This window comes from Petaurus breviceps, unplaced genomic scaffold (assembly GCF_028583685.1).
Source record: "Petaurus breviceps papuanus isolate PSGF00001 unplaced genomic scaffold, PetGlider_PUasm1.0 186, whole genome shotgun sequence".
Classification (NCBI taxonomy): Eukaryota; Metazoa; Chordata; class Mammalia; order Diprotodontia; family Petauridae; genus Petaurus; species Petaurus breviceps.
The window spans coordinates 29,210,810-29,232,242 of NW_027185798.1; the positions used below are offsets into that span (position 1 = coordinate 29,210,810).

Here is a 21,433-nt window from a genome sequence, read left to right on the forward strand (position 1 = left end):
CTGGGCAGACTACACTTAGACTATATGGGTCAGTTGGGGGAACTACAATTTATGGAGAACACTGGGAATCAGGAGAATGACAGGAAGAGGCAACCAAAGACCGAAAGTGTCTAGCCACAAGAGGCTGAGTTGAAGTAACTTGGCATGTTTAGTGGGGAGAAAAGAAGACCCAGGTCAGGCTTAATTTCTGTTTTTAGATATCAGAAGAATGTGGATTTGTGCTCTTTGGGTCCCAAGGACAGGACCAGGAGCAATGAATGGTATTTGTGAGGAGGCAAATTTAGGCTTGATGTTAGGAAAACTTCATAACAATTGTAACTGTCCAAACTGGAATGAAGTGCATCAAGCTTTGGAAGCTTTGCCCTCCCTTGGATATCTTTAAAGAGAGACTAGGTGACCACCTACAAAGTATGGGATAGTGAGATTCCTCTCAGTCACTTTTTGGCGTAGATGACTACGGTCCCTTCCAAAACTCAAATTTTGTGATTCTGTGATATTGTCAGGATATGAGTTGAAGATAGTTACCTCATAGGACTTGTATCAAGGAGCTGCTTGGGAAAGTGGAGTAGAGAGAAGGAGAACCAGGAAAGACTTAATCAAAATGGGCATTATTTCAAAAGGTGTGGCAGGAAAGAAAATGCTTAATTTGGAGTCAAAGTGCCTGAGTTCAAATCCTGGCTTCACTGCTTGCATAGCTGTAGGCAAGTCACTTACCCACTCTGAGACTTAGGAAAAATATAGGGTATTAAACAATAATCTAAAAATCATGTTTTTCAATGAATGAAAAAACTATGATAAAATGGCCAATTTGAATGTCAAATCACAAGATCTGTAATCTTGTCCTAGCTCACTTTCTAACTTCAGAATTAAAAAAACAACTCATATTTTAACTCATATTTTCTTTGTGCTTATATTTTTGTAAAGTTCAGGTATAGATTAAGAAAATCCATCTTAACCATATTCAAATTAAAGTAATGATGTCCTGTTGGACAATCCATTCCATCCTTCACTCAACTGTCAAAATGAGCTTCCTAACGAATTGGTCTGACTATATCACCCCCTACTCTATAACCTCATCTGGCTCCCTATCACCCCTAGGATCAAATATAAAATTCCCTTTGTGACTTTTTAAGTCCTGCATTACCTTCTTAGTTTTCTAAGACTTTACTGCCCTCCACTCATTTTATCATCCAGTGACACTGGCCTCCTTTCTGTTCCTCTCACAAGACATTAAGGTCATTTCTGCCTCTTGGTCCTATGCCCTGCCTTCTCCACTGGTTGACCCAACTTGTCATAGTTGACTCTATTCACCTCTCTCTACCTGCTCTTCCCCAAAGTCCCATTGGTTCCCTCTGAGATGTTGTCAGAAGCTTTAGTTAAATGTCCTTGGAGATATCAATTATAAATGTATTTTGATTTTTCCCACCTCTAAGTGGAAATAGCACTTTCTTCCCTAGAGGACTGGAAACCGAGGGATAGTGAGTTAATAGGAAGTCTTGGACAAAACTCCATTACTAGTGTTTCAGTTTCTTAATTTATTTATTTAACAGAAAATTTAATTAATCAATCAATATTAATATGTTGCTAATTTTTAATAAATCAGTGAATCATGTATAAAATAATAACTTACTAATTGATTAATGTAAATAGGATTGATATTAATATAACATTAATAAAAATCCCTATTTTGGACATTATATTACCCATTAACATGTTACCTCACAAAGTTGTGGTGAGGACCATGAATGTATGTATATCAAGTTCATGAAATGTATCCAGTCCTCCTTGGTGTTCCTACTTGGACTGTGCCAGACATTAGATGTGTGATCTTGGGCAATTCATTCAAAGTTTCTACCCTGGCTCTCCTTTAAGAGGTGGGCTTTATTGAGGCAAGGCTGTTTATTATTCTTCATTGTTTTTTATGGTTGTGGGTGAGCAATGTTCCTCTTCTCTCTCTACTGCCTGCAGCACAGGGTTGCTGGGGAGATGAAATCCCAAGGAAAATTTGAAAGGGATTGGGAAGGAAAATTAGCCCATTTTGGTCTTCATGGCCTCTGAGGTTCTTCCAACTTCAAATTCTTGATCCTGTAGTCCAGAATTCCCATTCTTAGGGGGTTTTGAAGTCTTCAAAGGACTGACTTTTCTTTCAACAAACCCATATGAAATAAGGAAATGGAGCATAATTAATTAATTGATTGATTGATTTTTAGTTTTCGACATTCACTTCTTCAAGATTTTGATTTCCAAATTTTCTCCCACTCTCCCCTCCCCAACCCCAAGACAGTGTGCATTCTTATTACCCCTTCCCCCAATCTGTGATCCCTTCTATCACACCCCTCCCCCTTCTCTTATATGCTTCCCTTCTATTTTCCTGTAGGGCAAGATAGATTTCTATACCCCATTGCCTGTATATCTTTTTCCCAGTTGCATGTAAAAAAGTTTTTAACATTCATTTTAAAAACTTTAAGTTCTACCTTCTCTTCCTTCCTCCCTTCCTTCCACCCTCCTTGAGAAGGTGAACAATTTGATGTAGGTTATAGATGTGTAGTCATGCAAAACACTTCCATAATAGTCATGTTGTGAAACACTAGCTGTATTTCCCTCCATTGAGAGGGAGTATTATTATCCCCATTTGATGGATGAGAAAACTAAGGCACTGAGATTAGTTGATTTTCCCATGAGCACAGATCCAAGGCAGGGGTCACTGCTCTGTGATTTCAATTTCTACACTATTCTATGTGGACATGCTACCTACTCCACCAGGCTGGGGTGCAGTGGTCGCTACACTGTGTGGATGGAATTCTTTTGTTTCCCTAAGAATATGGGAGACTCTTGACTGTGATAGAAAAAAGGGAGAAGTTCAAAGATGTGTCTGCACTTGTCTCGCCCTCCTTTCCTAATTTCATCTGATTTCTGTTAACACGTTTTAAAACATTCATTTCCAAATCTTTCTTATTCAGAGAGTTATCCCTTGCAACAAAAATATTAAAAAGTAGGGTGAAAATGCTCAGCAAAACTCACCAATACACCAGCCATGTCTGGCAGTTTGTGTGATGTTCCACACCCCAAATCCACACCACAAATGGGGCGTGTTGGTGCATTTTCTCAACTCTTCTATGGGACTAAGGCTGGTAACTCTAACTGTATGTATGTGGTTTCTTGAACAAGTTTAGAATTAGAGAAACCTCTAGACCGAGGAACCACTGAGGTCCGTGAGTAAAGCCAGGACAACAATCCCCTCTACAACATTCAATAGAATTCTACAAGCTTTAATTAAGTGACTACTATGTGCTGTGCACTGTCTTAGGGGGTGAGGTGCCAGAGACAAAAATGAAACAATCCCTACCCAGAAGGACTTTTGTAGTCTAATGGATTATAGTCCAATGGAAGGATACTATACAAAACCAGAGACATAAATTTTAAAATCTATTTACAAAATCAGTTCACAGTAGTTACAGGGGGTGGGGAGAAACACAAGCTACTGCAGGAATCAGAAATGGTTTCTTGTAAAAGGTAACATTTGAGCAAAGCCTGGAAGATAGTGAGGGTTGTAAGAAGTGGAGGGATGAGAAAGAGCCTTCTAGATAGGAGGGAAAGCCCTTTCAAAGTCCCAAAAGAGAAATATGGAATGGTCCAGCAAACACCAGAACTTCTTGAGAAGGTGGGTGATGTGATCAGACATAAGTTTGAGGAATGTGGATTTCACAGCTCTGCAGAGGATGGACTGAAGAGGGGAGAGCCTGGAGAGGACAAGGGGACAATCAGAAAGCTATTCTGAGTCCACCTGAGAGATGATGATGATGAAAGCCTTGCCTGGGGTGGTGGCCATTTAGGCAGAGAAAAGGGGACAGTACAGGAAGAGTTTTGAAAGGAAAAAGAAAAAGCCTTAGAAAGTGACTGAGTATAATGAGTGAAGAGTTGATGATGGTTCTGCAGTTTCAAACCTGTGAACCTGAAAGGTTGATGGGACTCTAAAGGAAAGAGGAAATTGAAAAGGAAGGATCTCCAGGTGAAGAGATTCACCAGACAGCTGGTGATCTGGAAGTGGGATTGAGGAAGGAGATGAAGGAATTTAAAGGAATAGGGAAAGAAAGTGGAAGTATCTGAAGAATGAGAATGATTGCAAACCTTGTCCAGGGACAGCCAGATTGCTAGTAAGTATGAAATTCTAATTAAAATTCAAAGGAGAAAGGAGAAGTGCTTTTTAGCTTGTTGCTGCTAAGGGAGACTCTATCTACTCTATGTCAAATCTCATAAATAAATACTAGATAAAGTATTTTTCTTTATCTCTATATATTATAATATACATAACATACTATATCTCTAATATATTCAATAAACACTAGAGGTAGTAATACCAACCCTGCCTACTTCATACAGTTGTTGTGAAGATAATATGAGATAATCAATGTCAATTTTTTTTGTATCCTTAAAGTGTGATACAAACATAAACTGTTAAAATCAAGATATAAGCAGGAAGATGGAGGAATGGACAAACACCAAGGTCCCTCATTTCATGACCACCATTTGTATAAAAATTGTCCATGAACACATTTGAAGAGCCATAGAGGTTCCTTCATAAGGACCATTCTCCATGAGTATAAAGATGTGAAGTCAACAGGCCTGGGAGAACATCCAGGATCTTCTTCTGACTAGCAGTGTTGCCTTGGACAAGTTGCTTCTCTCTGGGTGACAGTTTCTTTATCTGGAATATGAGAGTATTGGATTGGACGACTAATGGCCTTTCTGAGCTCTAAATCTGTAATGCTAAGGTCTGGGCAGTTAGGGTATCAAAGCACTATGAAGGTCAGGTTAAGTATTCCTTCATATGTCAACAGTGGTCAACATAAAGCTCCATCCAGTTTAGTTTTGCATGTTTCATCTGTCTCAGCTTCTGGCTCAGGTTCACCACATCCCCCTTAGCACCCTTGCCACCTCACCACACACACACTTCTCCCCTCCCTAGCCTCCCTCCCCTTTTCCCCATGATGAAGCTGCATTGGGGAGAAGCTTGCTCCTTGACAGCAGCCTTACATTTCCTGGGCTCACTTTTTGGTTTCCACTTCCCACCCTGACATAAGCTCAGCCCTGGAATTTCCACTAGTTTTAGGTTCCTTCCATTTCTTCAGATACTCTCAGAAACCCCTATAAAAAGGGGACCCACACATGAGCCAGAGACGCAGACCTCCAGAGTGTCTCAGCTCCTCCAAGCCTTCTCTCCTGTCTGGATCATGAAGCTCTCTGTGGCCGCCCTCTCCATCCTCGTGGTCATGGCCATCAGCTCTCTGGCTTCCTCTGCACCGAGTAAGTGAGCTTTCTCTTTCTGTCTGTGACCATGTCCAGGCTCTGCTCATAAGCTGGTTAGAACCTTGGCAGGAGGTGAGGCTGGTCTGATCACAGGGATCTGTGAGGGTGGGGAGGGGAGAAGCAGGAACAGGAGGAGGGAGGATGTCTATGCCTTCATACTTGAATATATTATCCTGCCCTTGACAGGATATGCTGGTTAAATGTTAGATGGAAATAGGACAAATGAGCAGAAAGGGCACTGGATTGGATTCTGTGTCTGGCTAAGTTGTCATTGTGACTCTGCCACTAATTACCCAAGTGATCTCCAGCAAGTGGTTTCCTGGGCAAAAGGCAGGAGTTGGAAGGCAGGTCTCAGACATCCATTTTAGCCTTCCTGCCCCCACTTTAGGCTTCCTCAAAATTTCCCCACTGACCAATGGAAATAGTAGGTCTAATCCTCCTCCAGGCACAATGAGAATCACACCTGGTACTGGAAGGAAGCAGGGTAAGAGAGACAGGAGGGATGCATCCCCAGTGTGCCTAGTTCTGAGCTGGTCCCTGGGATGGAGTCAGCAGCTAAGGAATGTAAGGTGTGAACCTAAACCCTTACTAATCCCATGCCTCCCCTCTCTTTGCAGTGGGCTCTGACCCTCCCACCTCCTGCTGCTTCTCCTATGTCAGCAAACAGATTGAAAGAAAATTTGTGACAGACTATTACGAGACCAGCAGCCTGTGTTCCCAGCCAGCTGTGGTGTGAGTATCTACCCACTGAATCTCTGGAGGGGATCCAATTAGAGAGGATGGCAAGGGGAAATGGGGCCAGCTGGCAACTTGGTGAAATGGATGAATTAGGCCTCTGAGGGGAAACCCTGCTTAGAAGGGGAAGAAGTCCCTCAAGGGGTTCTTAAACAAGGTTGGGTTCTCCATAGAGTAAAATGGGAGCTGCTCATCCAGGGGGGAGGGATAACCTGAAGCAACAGGGATTATATGATAAGAGGAGGCTTCCTGAGAGATGCACCCCTGGACAGTTTCTAGCGTGAACCTGAACATTCAGAAAGGCCTGAGAGATGTTGCTGGAGGTGAGGATTGTCTCCAAGGCCCTGCAGAGATGTGCAGGAAGTGCTCAGTGCTGGACATGGGGGAGCACAGAGAAACATCTCCCCCTCCATGAGCTCTCATCTCTCCTCCTCTCCCTCCCCAGGTTCCAGACCAGGAGAGGCCGGCAGGTGTGTGCCAACCCCAGTGATGACTGGGTTCAGAGCTATGTGGAAGAACTGGAGCTGAGCTGAGGGGCTCAGGGGGCCTTGGACAATGACTCTTAAAGGGAAATGGACCAACCTGAGGAATTCCACAGGCAGATGGAGATCCACAGCTTTCAGGAGATCCTCTCCTCCATTCTAATTCATTCTGATCTGTGAGATTTATTTATGTAAATTATTTGGTGGCAGCTTTGGGCATTTGTTCTTGCTGTTTGCACTTTTGGAAAACAACTGTTCGCCAGGGGACCTCTATAGCAGCCTGGCCTCTCTTTCTAAGATTACTTAGGGTCACCTGCTGAATTCCATAAACACATGTAGCACAAAGATTTCACAATAAAATTTTTGAAAGACATATGTTTTGGTTGTGGTTTTGATGGGGGACAGGATCCCAACAGGTTCAGCAGGAGCCCTGATCTCATCCAAGACCAGGAAACCTACAAGGGCGTCTGGAAAGAATTCAACTCAGCCTTGCTTGGAGTTAGAGTTGAGAAAGTTTATTATTACGCCATTACAGCGGGCAAGAGTCCTTTAGGGGACCTGCAAGTGAGAGGGGTACATGCTTTTACCTTTAAAGGGTAGGGCTGCCATTGTCAGGGCTGACCAGACGGGAGGGGCCTCAGTGCACAGACAAAGGTCAGAACTGACCAAGTGGAGCATGTGAATAGATGGTTTAGATAAGATTTGGGCCAGGCAGAAGGAGACAAAAGGCAAGGACAAAGAAGGGTGTGGGCCAGGCCCAGAAGAAATGAAGAGATTAAGTAAGAACAAAGGGGTCAGAGGGTGTTGCCTCGGTGGAGTGTGGGATAGGGAGAAGGGGCAGATGTCAAGGGTGGGAAAGGACAAATTGCAGTTACAACTTCACAGACTGGTTTTACAAGTTGGTTTGACCTAGACCCCAGGTACCCCATCAGTTTCACTGTCCATTGGGGATAAGGGGTTCAGTCAAGGTAGTTCTGTTCTTATCATGTAAGATTGTTGTTGCATCATTGGACAACGAAGATTCTTTAATAGGTTTGTGGGTTCATTGGGCTGCCATCTCACTTTGAGTCAGCAGGGTAATGGGGATTCCAAAAATCCCATCTTCTCCCTTCTAGAGAAGCAGTGTTCCAGGAATAGAGAGGCAATATTCCTCCTGTTCTGATCTGATAAGACCACATAGGGAGTCTTGTGTTCAGTATCCACAGCTTAAGAAGAGCATTTGGAAGGTGGAGAGTGTTGTGAGGATGACAACCAATGATGTGAGTTGTCTAGAGTCACAGGAGGACGATTTGAAGGACGTTGGGATGGTCAGTGGGGAGAAGAGTAGAGTCATGTCAGCCATGAACATGTTTTCAAATATTAGCAGTTTTGTCCTTTGAAAGAGTGGGTGGAATTTGTAAGGACATCAATTTGTGCCTGGCATTGGGAAAAAGTTCTTAGCAATTAGAGCTGTCCAAACTGCAACGGACTACATCAGGCTGTGCTGGATTCTTTCTCCCATGGAGGTCTGTAAACAGTGAGGTGACTATCCAGAAAGGATGTGAGGGTGGGCATTTTTATCAGTCACCTTTTGAAGAAGATCAATATGTCATTGCCGTTGATTGACTGTGGCTGTGACTGACTGCATGACCCCATTTTGGGTTTTCTTGGCAGAGATCCTGGAGTGGTTTGTCATTTCCTTCTCCAGATCATTTGATGGATGAAGAAACTGAGGCAAACCTAGTTAAGTGACTTGCCCAGAATAACAGAGGTAGTAAGTGTCTGAGGCTAAATTTGAACTTAGAAAGACAAGTCTTCCTTACTTTAAGCCCAGCATTCTGTCCACTAGTGCACATGTACAGTCCTGAAATGCAACCAATCTTCCTTGGCATTCCAACATGGCCTCTGCAGGCAGTTGCTATGTCATCTTGGTTAGTGCATTCAAACTTTTTTTTCTGTTTATCCCTTAAGTCTTCCTGAGACTAACATGAGTTAACAAAGGCAGCAGAACATTCTTTAAGAGTTATTGTTACTCAGCACCACACCCAGAAATAACTGGCTGTGTAACCTTGAGCAAGTTACTTAACCCTGATTGCTTAGAGGCGGCCAGGTGGCTCAGCGAGTAAGAGCACGGGCTCCATTGTCGGGATGACCTGGGATCAAATCCGGGCTCAGATACTTAGCACCACACCCAGAAATAACTGGCCGTGTAACCTTGAGCAAGTTACTTAACCCCAATTGCTTTAAAAAAAGAATTATTGTTTTTGTGTTTGTCCTTCATTCTCATGAGGATCATCACATCAGGGAAACAATGATATGATTTGCAGATGACTTGGATTTAAGTGAGGGAGGACTAGGCAAGGTCACCAGCCTCACTTTCTCCTCCAGAGCCACCTGGCTCCAGTGGCCAGATATTCTTCAGGATGATTGGAGATAGCCCAGGATGTATTTGGAGATGATGGCCCTAATGTATTTTCAGACTCTCTGGAGGCTTGATCTCCCCAGCCAATTAGGCTAATGTAGGCTAATGTATTTTCAGATTCTCCCTTTGAGTGAGGCCATTCAGTGAATTCTAAGAAGTTAATCAAGGCGTGGTCCCTTGTAATGATAGGTAATTTGAAGATCTTCCCTGCCCCTTAATAAGCCTAAGGAAATTTGAAGGCCTTTACTGATTTGAAGAGCTTCCCTGCCCCCTAATTGGCTGAATGCAATCACATGGCGTCTATGGTGGGAAAAATTTGCTGAAGGATGGAGCAGAGCCCACAGGAAGCTGGGAGGCAGAACAGCTAGACAGTGGGAAGAGAGAGAATGACAGGCAAGTAGAAAGTTAGGCTTGTGAGTAAATGTTTGTTTGTGGGAAGGTTAAAGGATGGTGTGGTTGTCTGTCATGTTGTGGTGTATTATCTTCTATGTTTCTGTGATGGATTTGGTTTCCTGGTGTTGGGATGTAGTTTTCTGGTGTCTGAATAAATGTTTTGTTTCTGTCTTCTATATGGAGAGTCTGTTATATTTTGTGATTGAGTACTATGCTGGCATATTCACAATCATCGCTATGCCCCTTTAATTAAAAAACAAAAAAAAAAAATCAAACTGGGAGGGGAAGACCTTCAGAGTTTCCAGCCAAAAGAGAAATAGTTCCTACTTAGTATTTACATTCATTCTGTGGTTGGGGGTTAGGGAAACGGGGGGGAGGGGCCGGGAATTGTTGTTGAATCTATGAGTTCCAGAGTAAATTGGGTTTAGAGCTTAGTCTTTCCAAAAGAAATCTAGCCAGATAACTAGATTACTTAAGAGCTGTATATTAAGTACATTAAGAGCTAGAAATAGTTTTAGTGAGGCAAAGACTGTTTATTATTCTTTATTGTTATTGTTAGTTCATAGAGGTGGTGGGTGGGCAGTGTTATCATTCTCCCTGCCCTGCCTGCAGCACTAATTGGCTGGGGAGATCAAGCCTCCAGAGAGTCTCAGCATGTTCTCTGCTCTTCCAAGCCTTCACTTGTCTCAGGATCATGAAGGTCTTTGTGGCTGGACTCTTCATTCTTTTCCTGGTCATGGCCTTCAACTCTCCTGCATTCCTCTTATCAAGTAAGTGTTCCTTCTTTTTTCCTTTATTGTTGTTTCTAGGCTGTGGTTATAAGCTGGTTGGAACCCTGACAGGAGATGAGGTTGGTCTGATCCTAGGGTTCTGTGAGGGTGGGGAGGAGGAGAACTAGAAGGGAGGGGGAGAAGCAGGAGCAGGAAGGATGTCTATTCTTTTTGGACCTGAAGACATTAACATGCCCTTGACAATATATGCTAATTAAATGTTAGATGGAGATGGGACAAATGAGCAGAAAGATCACTAAATTGAGTTCTGTGTCTGGCTATGTTCTCATTCTGGTTTTGCCACTAATTACCCAAGTGATCTCCAGCAAGTGGCTTCCTGGGCAAAGGCAGAAATTAGATGGGCAGATCTCTGACCTCCCTTCTAACACCAGTTTCCACAGATCATCCCCTATAGGTATGGGAACAGCAGGTCTGATCCTCCTCCAGGCACAGTGAGAAGTCACACCTAGTTCTGTAGGGAAGCAGGGTAAGGGAGACATCAGGGATCACTTCCCCAGTGTGCCTAGTTCTGAGTTGATCCCTGGGATGGAGTTAGCAGCTAAGGAATGTAAGATATGACCCTTACTAATCTTGTGCCTCATCTTCCTTGAAGTAGACTCTGATGCTCCCACCTCCTGCTGCTACTATTATGTCAAAAAACAGTTCCCCAGAAAATTTGTGATAGACTACTATGAGACCAGCAGCCTGTGTTCCCAGCCAGCTGTGGTGTGAGTATCTACCCACTGAATCTCTTGAGGGGATCCAAGGAGAGAGGATAACAAGGGGAAATGGGGCCAGTTAGCTACTTTGTGAAATGGATGAATTAGGCCCTTGAGGGGAAACCCTGCTTAGAAGGGGAAGAAGTTCCCCAAGTGGTTCCTGGCCAAGGTTGGGTTCTCCATGGAGGAAAATAGGAACTGCACACCCAAGGGAAGAGAGAAACAGAATCAACAGGGATCATATGCCAAGGTGAAGCTTCCTGTGAGACTCCCACTGGACAGATCTCTAGAGAGAACCTGAATACTCAGGAAGACCTGAGAGATGTTGTTAGAGGTGAGGATTGTCCCCTAAGACTCTGCAGAGATGTGCAGGAAGTGATCAGTGCTGGACATGGGGGAGCACAGAGAAACATCTCCCCCTCCATGACCTCTCATCTCTTCTCCTCTCCCTGCCTAGGTTCCAGACCAGGAGAGGCCGGCAGGTGTGTGCCAACCCCAGTGATACCTGGGTTCAGAACTATATGGAAGAACTGGAGCTGAACTTAGGGGCTCAGGGCCCTTGGACAATGACTCTTAAAGGGAAATGAACCAAGCTGAGGAGTTCCACAGGCAGATGCAATCTCCCCAAATCCAGCCTTCTGGAGGTTTTCTCCCCCATTCTAATTCATTATTGTTTATGAGATTAAATTTATGTAAATTGTTTCGTGACAACTTTGGGTATTCTGCTGTTTGTACTTCTAGGAGATGGGGGGTGGGGGGTGGGTTTGAAGTCCCCAATGGATTGACTTTTCTTTCAACATCTCATGGGAATTAGGGAGAGGCAGTATTATTATTTCCATTTGAGGGATGATGAAACTGAGACTCTTGAGAGATTAATTGGTTTCCCCATGAGCATGTATCCAGGGAGTGCCCAAGGGCAAGGTTCCAACACCGCTCTACTCTTCAAATACCTGCAGACTCTCAACTCAACCGAGACTAGGAATGGTCCCCACAGGGAATGAAACTGATTCTATCCTTTCCTCTCCTTAAGAGTTGAGAGGTTCTCAAAATGGCCCTGACAAACAGAGAAGGCCAAAGATGTTGCTGTAGTTTTCTTGGTCTCCTTTTACAATTCAATTTTTTTTTTTGTCAGAGTGTTTTCCTCCAATCATGTCTGAATGTCTCTTATGCCTATTCCTTGAAAGAAAGTTTTTAAATAAGGGGGTAAAGTTCAGCAAAGGTCAGGGAATTTAAAGGATTAGGAAAGGAAATGGTCAGTATCTAAAGGATGAGGCTGATTTGTCCAGGAACACCCTCTTTGCTAGTCAGTATCAGGGGCAGGATTTGGATCTCAACCTCCTTGACTCTAAGTTCATCTCTCTAGCTTCCACACCACACTATCTGTGCTGGAGAGGAAAAGGGCAGGAAATCCACAAGACCTGACCTGATGTGCCATGTGAGTGGGATCCTCATTTCCGTCTGAATTTCAAGGGAAAAACAGAAAGAATACTAAATTCCAGCCTGGTTTCCTCTTCCTTCTTGGGTCAGGAGAATGCAGTAAGACCCCCCTTTCCTTCTCTTTTCCCTTCCTCTCCCAGGGTTCCAATCTTGCACTGGTAGTCTGACTGTGGTTTCTATGGCTTTACTGTAGCACTGAACCTTTAATTCTCTGTCTTTTTGAGCACATACTCCTATGGCACCCCCATTTTAGGTCCCTGTATCCTCTTGAATCTCTATATCCCCTATGACTAATTTTAGGTTGTAGGACACAGAGTTAAGAAAAAGGGAGAGAGACTTATGACTCTCAACAGAGGGAATAAGAGGAAGCCCTGGAACCAGAGAAGAGTCCCAGGGCAAATGTCTATTAAGGCGAAGTTAGTCTGAGCAAACCCAGCCACTGACCATAAGGGAGTGATGTCTAAACCTATGTCAGAGTGTCTCCCAAATTGCCTCACACATTATTACATTTTTCTTTTTTCTTTTGAATATCAAAATTGCCACAAATATTAACATTTCAATATATAAGGAACAGAAAAGAGGAGGGTGTATGAATCTGTGAATTTCTACTAAATATAGTTTGCTGTTTTTTGGTATATATTAAGTTTAAAACAATGGAAAATCACCTCCTTTACTTCCTTCTGTCCCCTTGTAGAAGTGGTTTTTTCCCCCAAAATTTTTCATTTTTGCTCTTTCCTTTCTTTTTCCTATTTTTGCCTTGCTGTTAATGGCCCCAAAGCCATCCTCCTTTATAATAGATTGCGTATAAGGAAACAAAGCCAAAGTGTTGGGCAGAGCTGAAAATGTTTGTCCCATCTGGCATCTCCAGTCTATCACCTTCCCATCACCTTCAGTCTTCTGCTGGAATGCCCCCTCATTGCCAGGATCAGCATTCTGTTTTGTTTTCATTGACAATGCTCCAGTCATTTTATTAGTTCTTCTCCAGGTTCTGTTTACTTCATTCAGAAACAGAAGCAAGTGAATGTGGCAGCAGACTGTTTAGCAAACCCACAGAAATCCCCGGCTTGTGACCAAAACACTGGAAAGCAGCCTGAGAAAAACCATGCTTAGGCCAGTATCTCCACACCACCTATGCAAAGAAACTGCATGTGATGTGGTGTGAGTTGGAAACTGAAAAAGGAACCCAGGAAATGCAAGACTTTGTCAAGGGCTGGCCTTTGGTACCTCGGGGCAGTTTCATTGTGGGGGAAAGAGGAGAGTGGATGGAGAGGGGAAAGATGTATGTGTAGGGGCATGACAAGGGTGCTGAGGGGGCAGGGATAAACGAGAGAAGTAGAGACTGATAAAATAAATGCAAAACAAAATTGGAAGGAGAGATATGGTCACCATTGATTTGGATGAGTATTTGTAATGGAAATGCAAATTTAAAGATCTTCCCTGCCCCTAGGCCCTTTGATAGGCTTAAGAGACTCTGAGAACCTTCCTTGATTTGAAAATATACTCTGCCTCCTAATAGGCTGAATGTGATCACATGGAGCCTGTGGCAGGAGGCTTGGTTTTCAGGAATGCCCACACCTTGATGCTGTGTGATTGGGCAGTGGGTCAAGAGGGTGGTTACAATCTCTGACCTAGGAGAAGGCTATATGATCCCTGATGTGAGGCTTTGCTTTGGGGCTCACTTTGAGAAGTGTTCTGTGATTTGATCAGATGCGACTCTGGGAAGCCATTATTGAGAGCCCCCTGGCTTTGAAAAACCCAGATGTTGATTTGGTATTGATGTAATGGTTGGACAATTTGGAAACCTGTCTACTTGATCTGTTTCTCTGTCTTGATAATTCTATCTATATGCTCTGAAGTTCGGGGTGCTGACCTTTTTCCCCTGAACTAGGCAAACGATATCTAGTTGACTGATTAAAGTAAGCTTGTTAACCAATTTTGAGGTGCTTTCCTTTAGCAAACAGATCTAAGAACCTGTGTTGGCAGCCACCCTGGGGACACTGGGGTACTTACTGCTACAGTATTCAGCATGGCCTTCATACTGTTTTGATACTATAACTGCCTAGATCTTAGTGCTGTAGGTTCAGAAGGAGAAGGATCCTTAGCTTTCTTGTCCAACACCCTCCTTTTACAACTAAAAAATCTGTGGCCCAGAGAGAGGGTCCTTGTTCCTGGTGATTGTAGTCGTGAGAGGTAGATCCTGGATCTGTTCCCAGGTCTTCTGACTCCAGCCCTGTATAGGAAAGTTGTATCTCAAACAAATTTCAAGAAAATTGAAGGTGATTCATGTCCTACCCCCCCACTTCTCAACCCATGAAATAGTCACATTGGATTCACACCCATCTCCATCTTCCTCCACATCTTGTTTTCTCTTCTTTAACTTGAATTTCATTTCCATTGTATAAAAAGGATGTGATGGTCTATATTATAGTCGAGTACATAAAAATATCATGGTATTATACTTACACTCCTCAGAGAGTCTCAGATTGCTTCCTCTCCCATGGGGGGTCTGCACCATAGTTTTGTTCAACCCTGCCTGAAGTCTGAAAGTTTAAGCTTGAAACCTGAATCTGTCACTTCTTGGTTATTAAAATTTGACAAACCATTTAATAATAACTGGTATTATATAGCAACTATTCTACAAATGATCTGATTAGAGTGTTGACTTGGTGCACTGGAAGGTTAAAGACTACACAGCTAATAATTTTCAGAGATGGGACTTGAAACCATGTCTTCCTGATTTCAAGCGTAGGACTCTATTCCCTCTAAGTCAAACCTGCACAATATACAGCCTGCATATGATTTCAGGCAACCCATGAAAAATGTAGAGAATGTAAAGAAAGTAAAGATGTAATAAAATGCTTTGTCCATGGCATGCTTAACCTGCCCCCCACTAATCTCTCATTGTGCCTATCATGTAACTTTGTATGTGGGTTGCCACTGCTCCCTCTCTCCTGTTTGTCATGTGAACTGAAATAACTTGCCATCGTCAGTCTGTCTCTAGTCCCAGAGGAGTGAGAGTCATATCTTTTTGCTGAGTTTTCAGTCATTACTGGTGTTGAACTGGGACAAAGTGAGTGCAGCCACGTGCCAGCATAGCTGCTGTCCACTCTGTGTCGAGCAGCAACAGTGCAAGTGTTTACTCCCTTCCCTCACTATATGGCCACCCTCCAAGTTACATGAGTGTCTTCATTCTCTCCAAGGTGTAATGCCATGCACCAGCAGCTTTCCAGAAAAATGCTACTGTGAACAGCTTTTAAGATTCTGATTACATAGTATAGTGAATTTATTCTTCTGATTTATTCCATAACAGATCAGAGCAAAACATTCACAGTAAATCAAGGTACAGCATTCACAATCTTACAACTTATCACAGAAAATTACAATGCAGCATTCACAATGACTTATCACTGAAATGGTCACATAGTTTTCAGAAAAATACAATTATTTAGTAACTCAATCATTCAATCATCCTTAAGGAAGCCTCCTTAAGGGTCACAAAATACAATAGTGAAAGTTCTCCACTCACTAAGTTAGAAATCAGTCACTATTCAGTCATCAGTCACTACTCAGTAACCTCTTAAGGGGTAGTGGAAAATACACAAGCTATTCACCCCAGGTCACAGTAAATCATAATCTTCTTAGTTAGTACTAAGTATCCAAGTAAAGCCTTCTTTCAGCTTGAGGCAGGCAGCTCCCAGTTCCTTGTCCAGCTCCTTTTGCGGTTCTTTGTCCAGTTCCCGTTCTATATCGAAGTTCACAGTGTCCAATCCAACTCAAGTCCTTCACAGTCCCTGTTTCTGGGAAGACAAAGCTTAACAGAGACATAATAATATTCATACACATTGCCGGCACCATCATCAATTCATTATCTGCCTGTGAAATCAACTCAGACCCACCAACATGGTCTGAGAACTCAACACAAATCATCAACATAGAAATCAACACTGATCCACAAACAAGGTCCAAGAGGTCAGCACAAATCATCAGTAAAGTCCCAGCACCTAACCCTCCCCCAGGACTTCTGTACACATGCAACCAAAAAATCCTCTTTCAGGGCTTCCAGTAAGGTCTCAGGGCTTCTCTACAAAGTATCATAAACAAACATCAACACAGACAGAGCAGACAAGAGTGCCAGGACACCACAAATATTCCCCTTGACTCTGCCACCACAAGAGTCCTCTTTTCAGTTCCTGCTGTCTCTAGCCCTGGGGCTCTCCTTATATAGTCATTAGTTCCTCCCCAGGAGTTCACAAGTTGTGGAGTTCACACATTCTGTTTCTTAACAGACTGAAACAAGGTGTTAATTCAATAGCTGAAACAAGGTGTGAACTACTTCTGTGCTTGCCATCACAGTAAACTACCTCCTAAATTGGAGCTTCATCAGACCACTTCATATAGATTGTGGCCCCTACTGGGACCTACTAGGAACTTTTAAGTCTCAAGGTCATTCTGGTAAGCTTTCAACAGCACCCCTCCTTGGAAAAGAAGCTGCCAGTTGGAAAACCAGACAGCAGAATAAGGGACAAGACCATACTAGACCATGTCATCTCCATCCCAGCAATTCAGCATGACCTGACAGGGAACAAGCCATCCATAAGCAATTGTTTCATGGAGGGGCTTGGAGCTATTCTTTCAGGATATCCAGGTTCAACAATGTCTCTGAACTGAGGGTTCCTCCTTGTAGCAGCAACCACACTGGCATACCCAGGATGGCTGCTAACACAGGTTCTTAGATAAGCTTTACTAGGAAAGACAGCTGTTTAAAGGGTCAACAATGTGATTTCACAGACTGGTTTTCAAATTGATTTTACAAACTGATGTTACAAACTGATATTACAGACATAGATCCCAAGCACCCCATCACCTCCACCCATGGTCAGAACTGTATCAATTACTGCCCCTACCTTCCCACCTCTCCTTGGATCTGACTACATTATCAAGGAGATCCATTTGGCTATAGGGGCCTGAACCCATCAAAGCAAACACAGAAGTGTGTGTGTGTCAATATTTTAGCCAATTGGCCAAGGACTCATCAAAGAGACATGGGAAGAAAGAAGGAGGGATCAGAAGCATAGGAATGACTGGGTTCTACAGTAGGAAGACCATCAGCAATACCACCCTCCTCCTAGAACCCATCCTTCAATATGTAGGCAACTGAGCATCCATTTAGCCTGTAGACCTTGAACTCCTAAATGTTCAGTTTGCCCCCATGTGGGCGTAGCTTTTTTGTGTAGTGGCTGTATTAGGAGACCTCTTCTTTATTCCCATGTTCTGTCGATGTGATTTCTTCTGCTGCTGCTGGAGTTCTTTTCATCTTCTGGGTGAGCTGGAGCATACACCCTGACATTTCTTTCAGGCACTCACACTTGTTCCATGGTTTCTGGAAAACATAAACATAGTCTTGTCCCCCCCCCCCCCCCCATTAGTTAAGGGGGCAGGTCCTTCCCATATCTGTGTTTGGATGACTTTCATTTGAGAAGTATATACCTTTTCATATTATTTTACTGCCAGTGTATACTCATTTTTAGTGATGTATAAAAAATTTTGGGGTGTATAAAGCAGCTAATTGCCTTTATAATGAATTAGACCAAGTCCCTTTTTAAATTTTTTTAAATAGAGAAATTGTAGACACAGTGGTTGAAATTGTCAATAATAGTAGAATAGTAGGGCAATGAGTCATTTGGGAAGTATGCACCTTTTCATATTATTTTGCTGCCAGTGTATACTCATTTTTAGTGATGTATAAAAAAATTTGGGGGTGTATAAAGTAGTAGCTCATTGCCTTTATAATGAATTGGACCAAGTCCCTTTTTATTTTTTACTTTAAAATGGGTTTAATATCTTTATTCCATTTGTCAAGATTATAAGGGTTATGCCTGTAATTAATATCATTTGAAAGTGATCACAGAAAGAGTGCAATAATTTGCTAGTGTAGGCAGAGGCATTATCAGTTTTCAGTTGTTTTGGAATGCCCATTGAAGCAAAAGACTGTAACATATGGTTAATTACTTTTTTTTTTTTTACTGCTTTCCCTGTATAAAGGAAAGTTGGAGGAATAATATATAATATATATATGACACATTGAAGGCAGTTTTTAATAATCTGTCTAGCTTGTTTCCTAATAACATGTAATTGTTTATATACAGTATATGCATTTTGATGAAAATAAAAGTGAGATAACATAGCTCCGTGAATATTTTGGCAAAAAAACATGGAAAAACTTGAACTTTTTTGATTAATAGTCACATTATTTTGATAAAGAGATCCAGGAAGTGAAGAATGAGCTGTAATATGAGTTAAATAGGTTGTGACCTCTGTCTTATGAGAGTTTGTGATTTTAGAAAAAAGTTTAAAGGACCTCTATACTGTGTTTGTTTAAGTTTAGCAGTATCAATATGTGGGCACACATACACTGAATATTTGCTATCTGACACAATTCCCCAATATTAAGGGAAAAACAAAAATCATTTAATAATAATAACGTATCAGAAAGCTGTGTCTAATGGGCAGAAGTAAAGTGAATATTAATAACTTCATCATTATTAGAATTAATGTTAATATAATTAGAATCAATTAGCTTGCATTTCCAGGAAGCTGATAGACAAAAGAAGTTCCTGACTAGAACTTTACAACTGAATAGTAGACCTACATCCCTTGTTTCACAAAGCTTGTTTATCCTCTCATCATATTCACTTTGGAAGAAAGAGATATTTCATAAATTGAATCTTTTACCTATAACAAGTTCAGACACTACTTAACTCTTGCTTAGGCCATGGCATGACTATACATTGAAATCAAAATATCAAAATCTCATCTACTTTACTTTAACTTAGCTATAAATTGTCTTGGAAATGAAAATTTTAGTAGGCCTCCTAAAAATCATACTAGGAATTGAAAAGAAAATTTAAAAGTATATCCCCTTTATTCAAAAGAGTTTTAAAATTAATAAATGATCACTAAACTTTTATGAAGAAAATTAATTGAAAAGTTTTAAAATGATAGCTCTGTTTTTTACCTAAAACTTTTAATATTGAGATTCATTTAAACCAAACTGGTATAACATAAGTAACATAAATTCTCAAGGTATTTATTTGTAAACCATTGCAGAATTCTTAAATATTACAAAGTTTTTAGTTAAAAAATATAGTAATTGAATCTTTATATTGGCAACAATTAAGAAGCTGATCAAAATACTTATAAAAGCTATTAGTATTAGGATTCCTCTAAACAATGGAAATAATATAAAGTGAGTCTAAGTAGTTTGTATAAATTTCTGTATATATTCTAATTCTTGATAAAAAAATTAGATTTCCCATAAAGCTAACACAAAAGAGTTCATATCTTTTACTGACTAATTATTCTGATCATAGAAATTTTGATATAAAAAATAAGAATATGTGAATTAAATATAGTCTTAAATGCATTTTATTTTAAGTAGCAATTTTTCACCAATCACAACTCATATCCAATTATATGTTAATTTTATTCCTATGGAGCTGTAATAAACAATAAAGATTTACTAGGTTTCTCCTGCATAAGGAATTTCATGTAATGTTTTTCTTTCTCAATTGTTAGAAATCCTTTTAATATTTTGCAACTTTCTTAGCAAGTTAGATTCATTATTTAGGAACTACATAACTAAAGCAAGTTCCTTTCTCAGGCTGAATGACCTTGCCTCTAGATATAGTTTCCTTGGCAGTTTTACAAAATAAGAATAACTGAGATGGACTTTAGGGAGGGTCTGGCAGTGATGTCCCTGCTTCATCAAATCTCATACATGCAGGAGTAATGGTCTGAATGAGTAGAATTAATCCAAATAAAGTTTTCACCCAGTCTCCTCCTTCCACAAACAGTAGTCAATTGGCAATTTTAGGTTTTAGCATTTAAACAGTAAAGAAACTTAGGTAATTGTTTCCATAAGTGATAGCCAAATTGTTTTAGTTGTAATCTCCTTTTTAACTATAGGCAAAGATATAAATACCTGGTTTCCTATATAGCATATATAAAAATTGTAAGATGTTAAGTGACATAACTGTTTTTACACAAACTTTTTCTCTATCTTTTAGTTTCAACATAATTCAAATTTAAAATTTGCTTATCTAACACTATTTTTGGCTTACAATGATCCCTCAATTTTTAAATGAGAGAATTTTTCTACAATTCAGAAAGACCACAACAACACAACAACATCATGACATTAATTGTATTTTCAAATCATCACTTGCAAAAATTATTGATAGAAAATTGGGCTTATCAAGTGCAGAGATTTTTTTTCTCCTCTCCTCACATCTGCAGAGCCTGATTGTGTGTTTAGGGGTTTTGAATGGAGAGATTCATCTGCTTGTTTAAAGGTGTGGGCTTCAGTGCTCCAGGGCTGTTGCTAGTGGGGTCATTGATGAATTTATTATGCTTTCTCCCTTTAGTCAGATTGGAAGGGTAATTTAAATTCCCTATTATTCTTCAGCACTCTATTTTTTTTTTCTAATCTGGGATGAGAGACTTTAATAAATTTTTATAAAATGTTCTCAGCTGATTTAACTTTTACTCCAGTAAACTTTACTTATGTGTCCACTCCTTAAAAACTTCTTTGAAAGTGATAGCTTTGACCTCTCCGGCAAAAGTGATTTTTTGGGAGTGGCACCTACTCCCTTATCTCACTACTAGAGAGCCCCCAAAATCTCACATTTCTTATCACATCTTAGAAAATATCCCAATTTGTCTAAATGCCAAATAGTAAAATGAATTCTGACTTATCTTTAGCATCAAATTAGGAGTGACACTTTTTACTTTTCACATGAATTCAATTGACTTACAGTTTCATTCTGATACTCAAAAAAGTTTTTTTTTTTCTAATAAATGAGGCAGGAAATGCTTGTTCACATGCCCCTTTGATCTGAGGGAAAAAAATTCCCTTATTATTTCTTATTACCTTCTCCTCACTCCACTTGGCCAGAGTGGAACGAAGAGGAGGAGATTTTCAAATTTTTAAAAATCTTAAAACTTCTGTTCAGTTTTCAATGCAAATAGTTTATGCCTGATATTTCTTTCTATACTCTATGACTTCATATCACCATCATATAATCCATAAAATAAAATGCTTTTTCCCTCTCTTTCTCTCTCCTGCTGCTTGTGGAAGAGAGAAAGAGAGAGAGAGAGAGAGAGAGAGAGAGAGAGAGAGAGAGAGAGAGA

At 41.0% G+C, this 21,433-nt stretch overlaps 3 protein-coding genes across 5 annotated transcripts in view; all 3 read left to right on the forward strand.

Moving 5' to 3' along the window:
- LOC138162618 (protein Wfdc21-like) overlaps positions 1-21,433 on the forward strand; it is a 387,573-nt gene that overhangs the window by 268,665 nt on the left and 97,475 nt on the right. The window lies entirely within an intron of this gene.
- On the forward strand, positions 4,992-6,897 carry LOC138162118 (C-C motif chemokine 4-like). Of its 2 annotated transcripts, none has more exons than XM_069089198.1 (3): positions 4,992-5,304; positions 5,925-6,039; positions 6,488-6,897. In XM_069089198.1, exons 1-3 carry the CDS (start codon positions 5,232-5,234, stop codon positions 6,573-6,575), a joined length of 276 nt encoding a protein of 91 aa, XP_068945299.1. In that variant the 5' UTR covers positions 4,992-5,231; the 3' UTR covers positions 6,576-6,897. The 2 variants fall into 2 exon arrangements, with proteins under 2 accessions (XP_068945299.1, XP_068945300.1); XM_069089199.1 differs by lacking the exon at positions 4,992-5,304 and adding an exon at positions 5,519-5,791.
- On the forward strand, positions 9,186-11,490 carry LOC138162119 (C-C motif chemokine 4-like). Of its 2 annotated transcripts, none has more exons than XM_069089200.1 (4): positions 9,186-9,318; positions 9,931-10,088; positions 10,702-10,816; positions 11,265-11,490. In XM_069089200.1, exons 1-4 carry the CDS (start codon positions 9,209-9,211, stop codon positions 11,392-11,394), a joined length of 513 nt encoding a protein of 170 aa, XP_068945301.1. In that variant the 5' UTR covers positions 9,186-9,208; the 3' UTR covers positions 11,395-11,490. The 2 variants fall into 2 exon arrangements, with proteins under 2 accessions (XP_068945301.1, XP_068945302.1); XM_069089201.1 differs by having other exon boundaries at positions 10,705-10,816.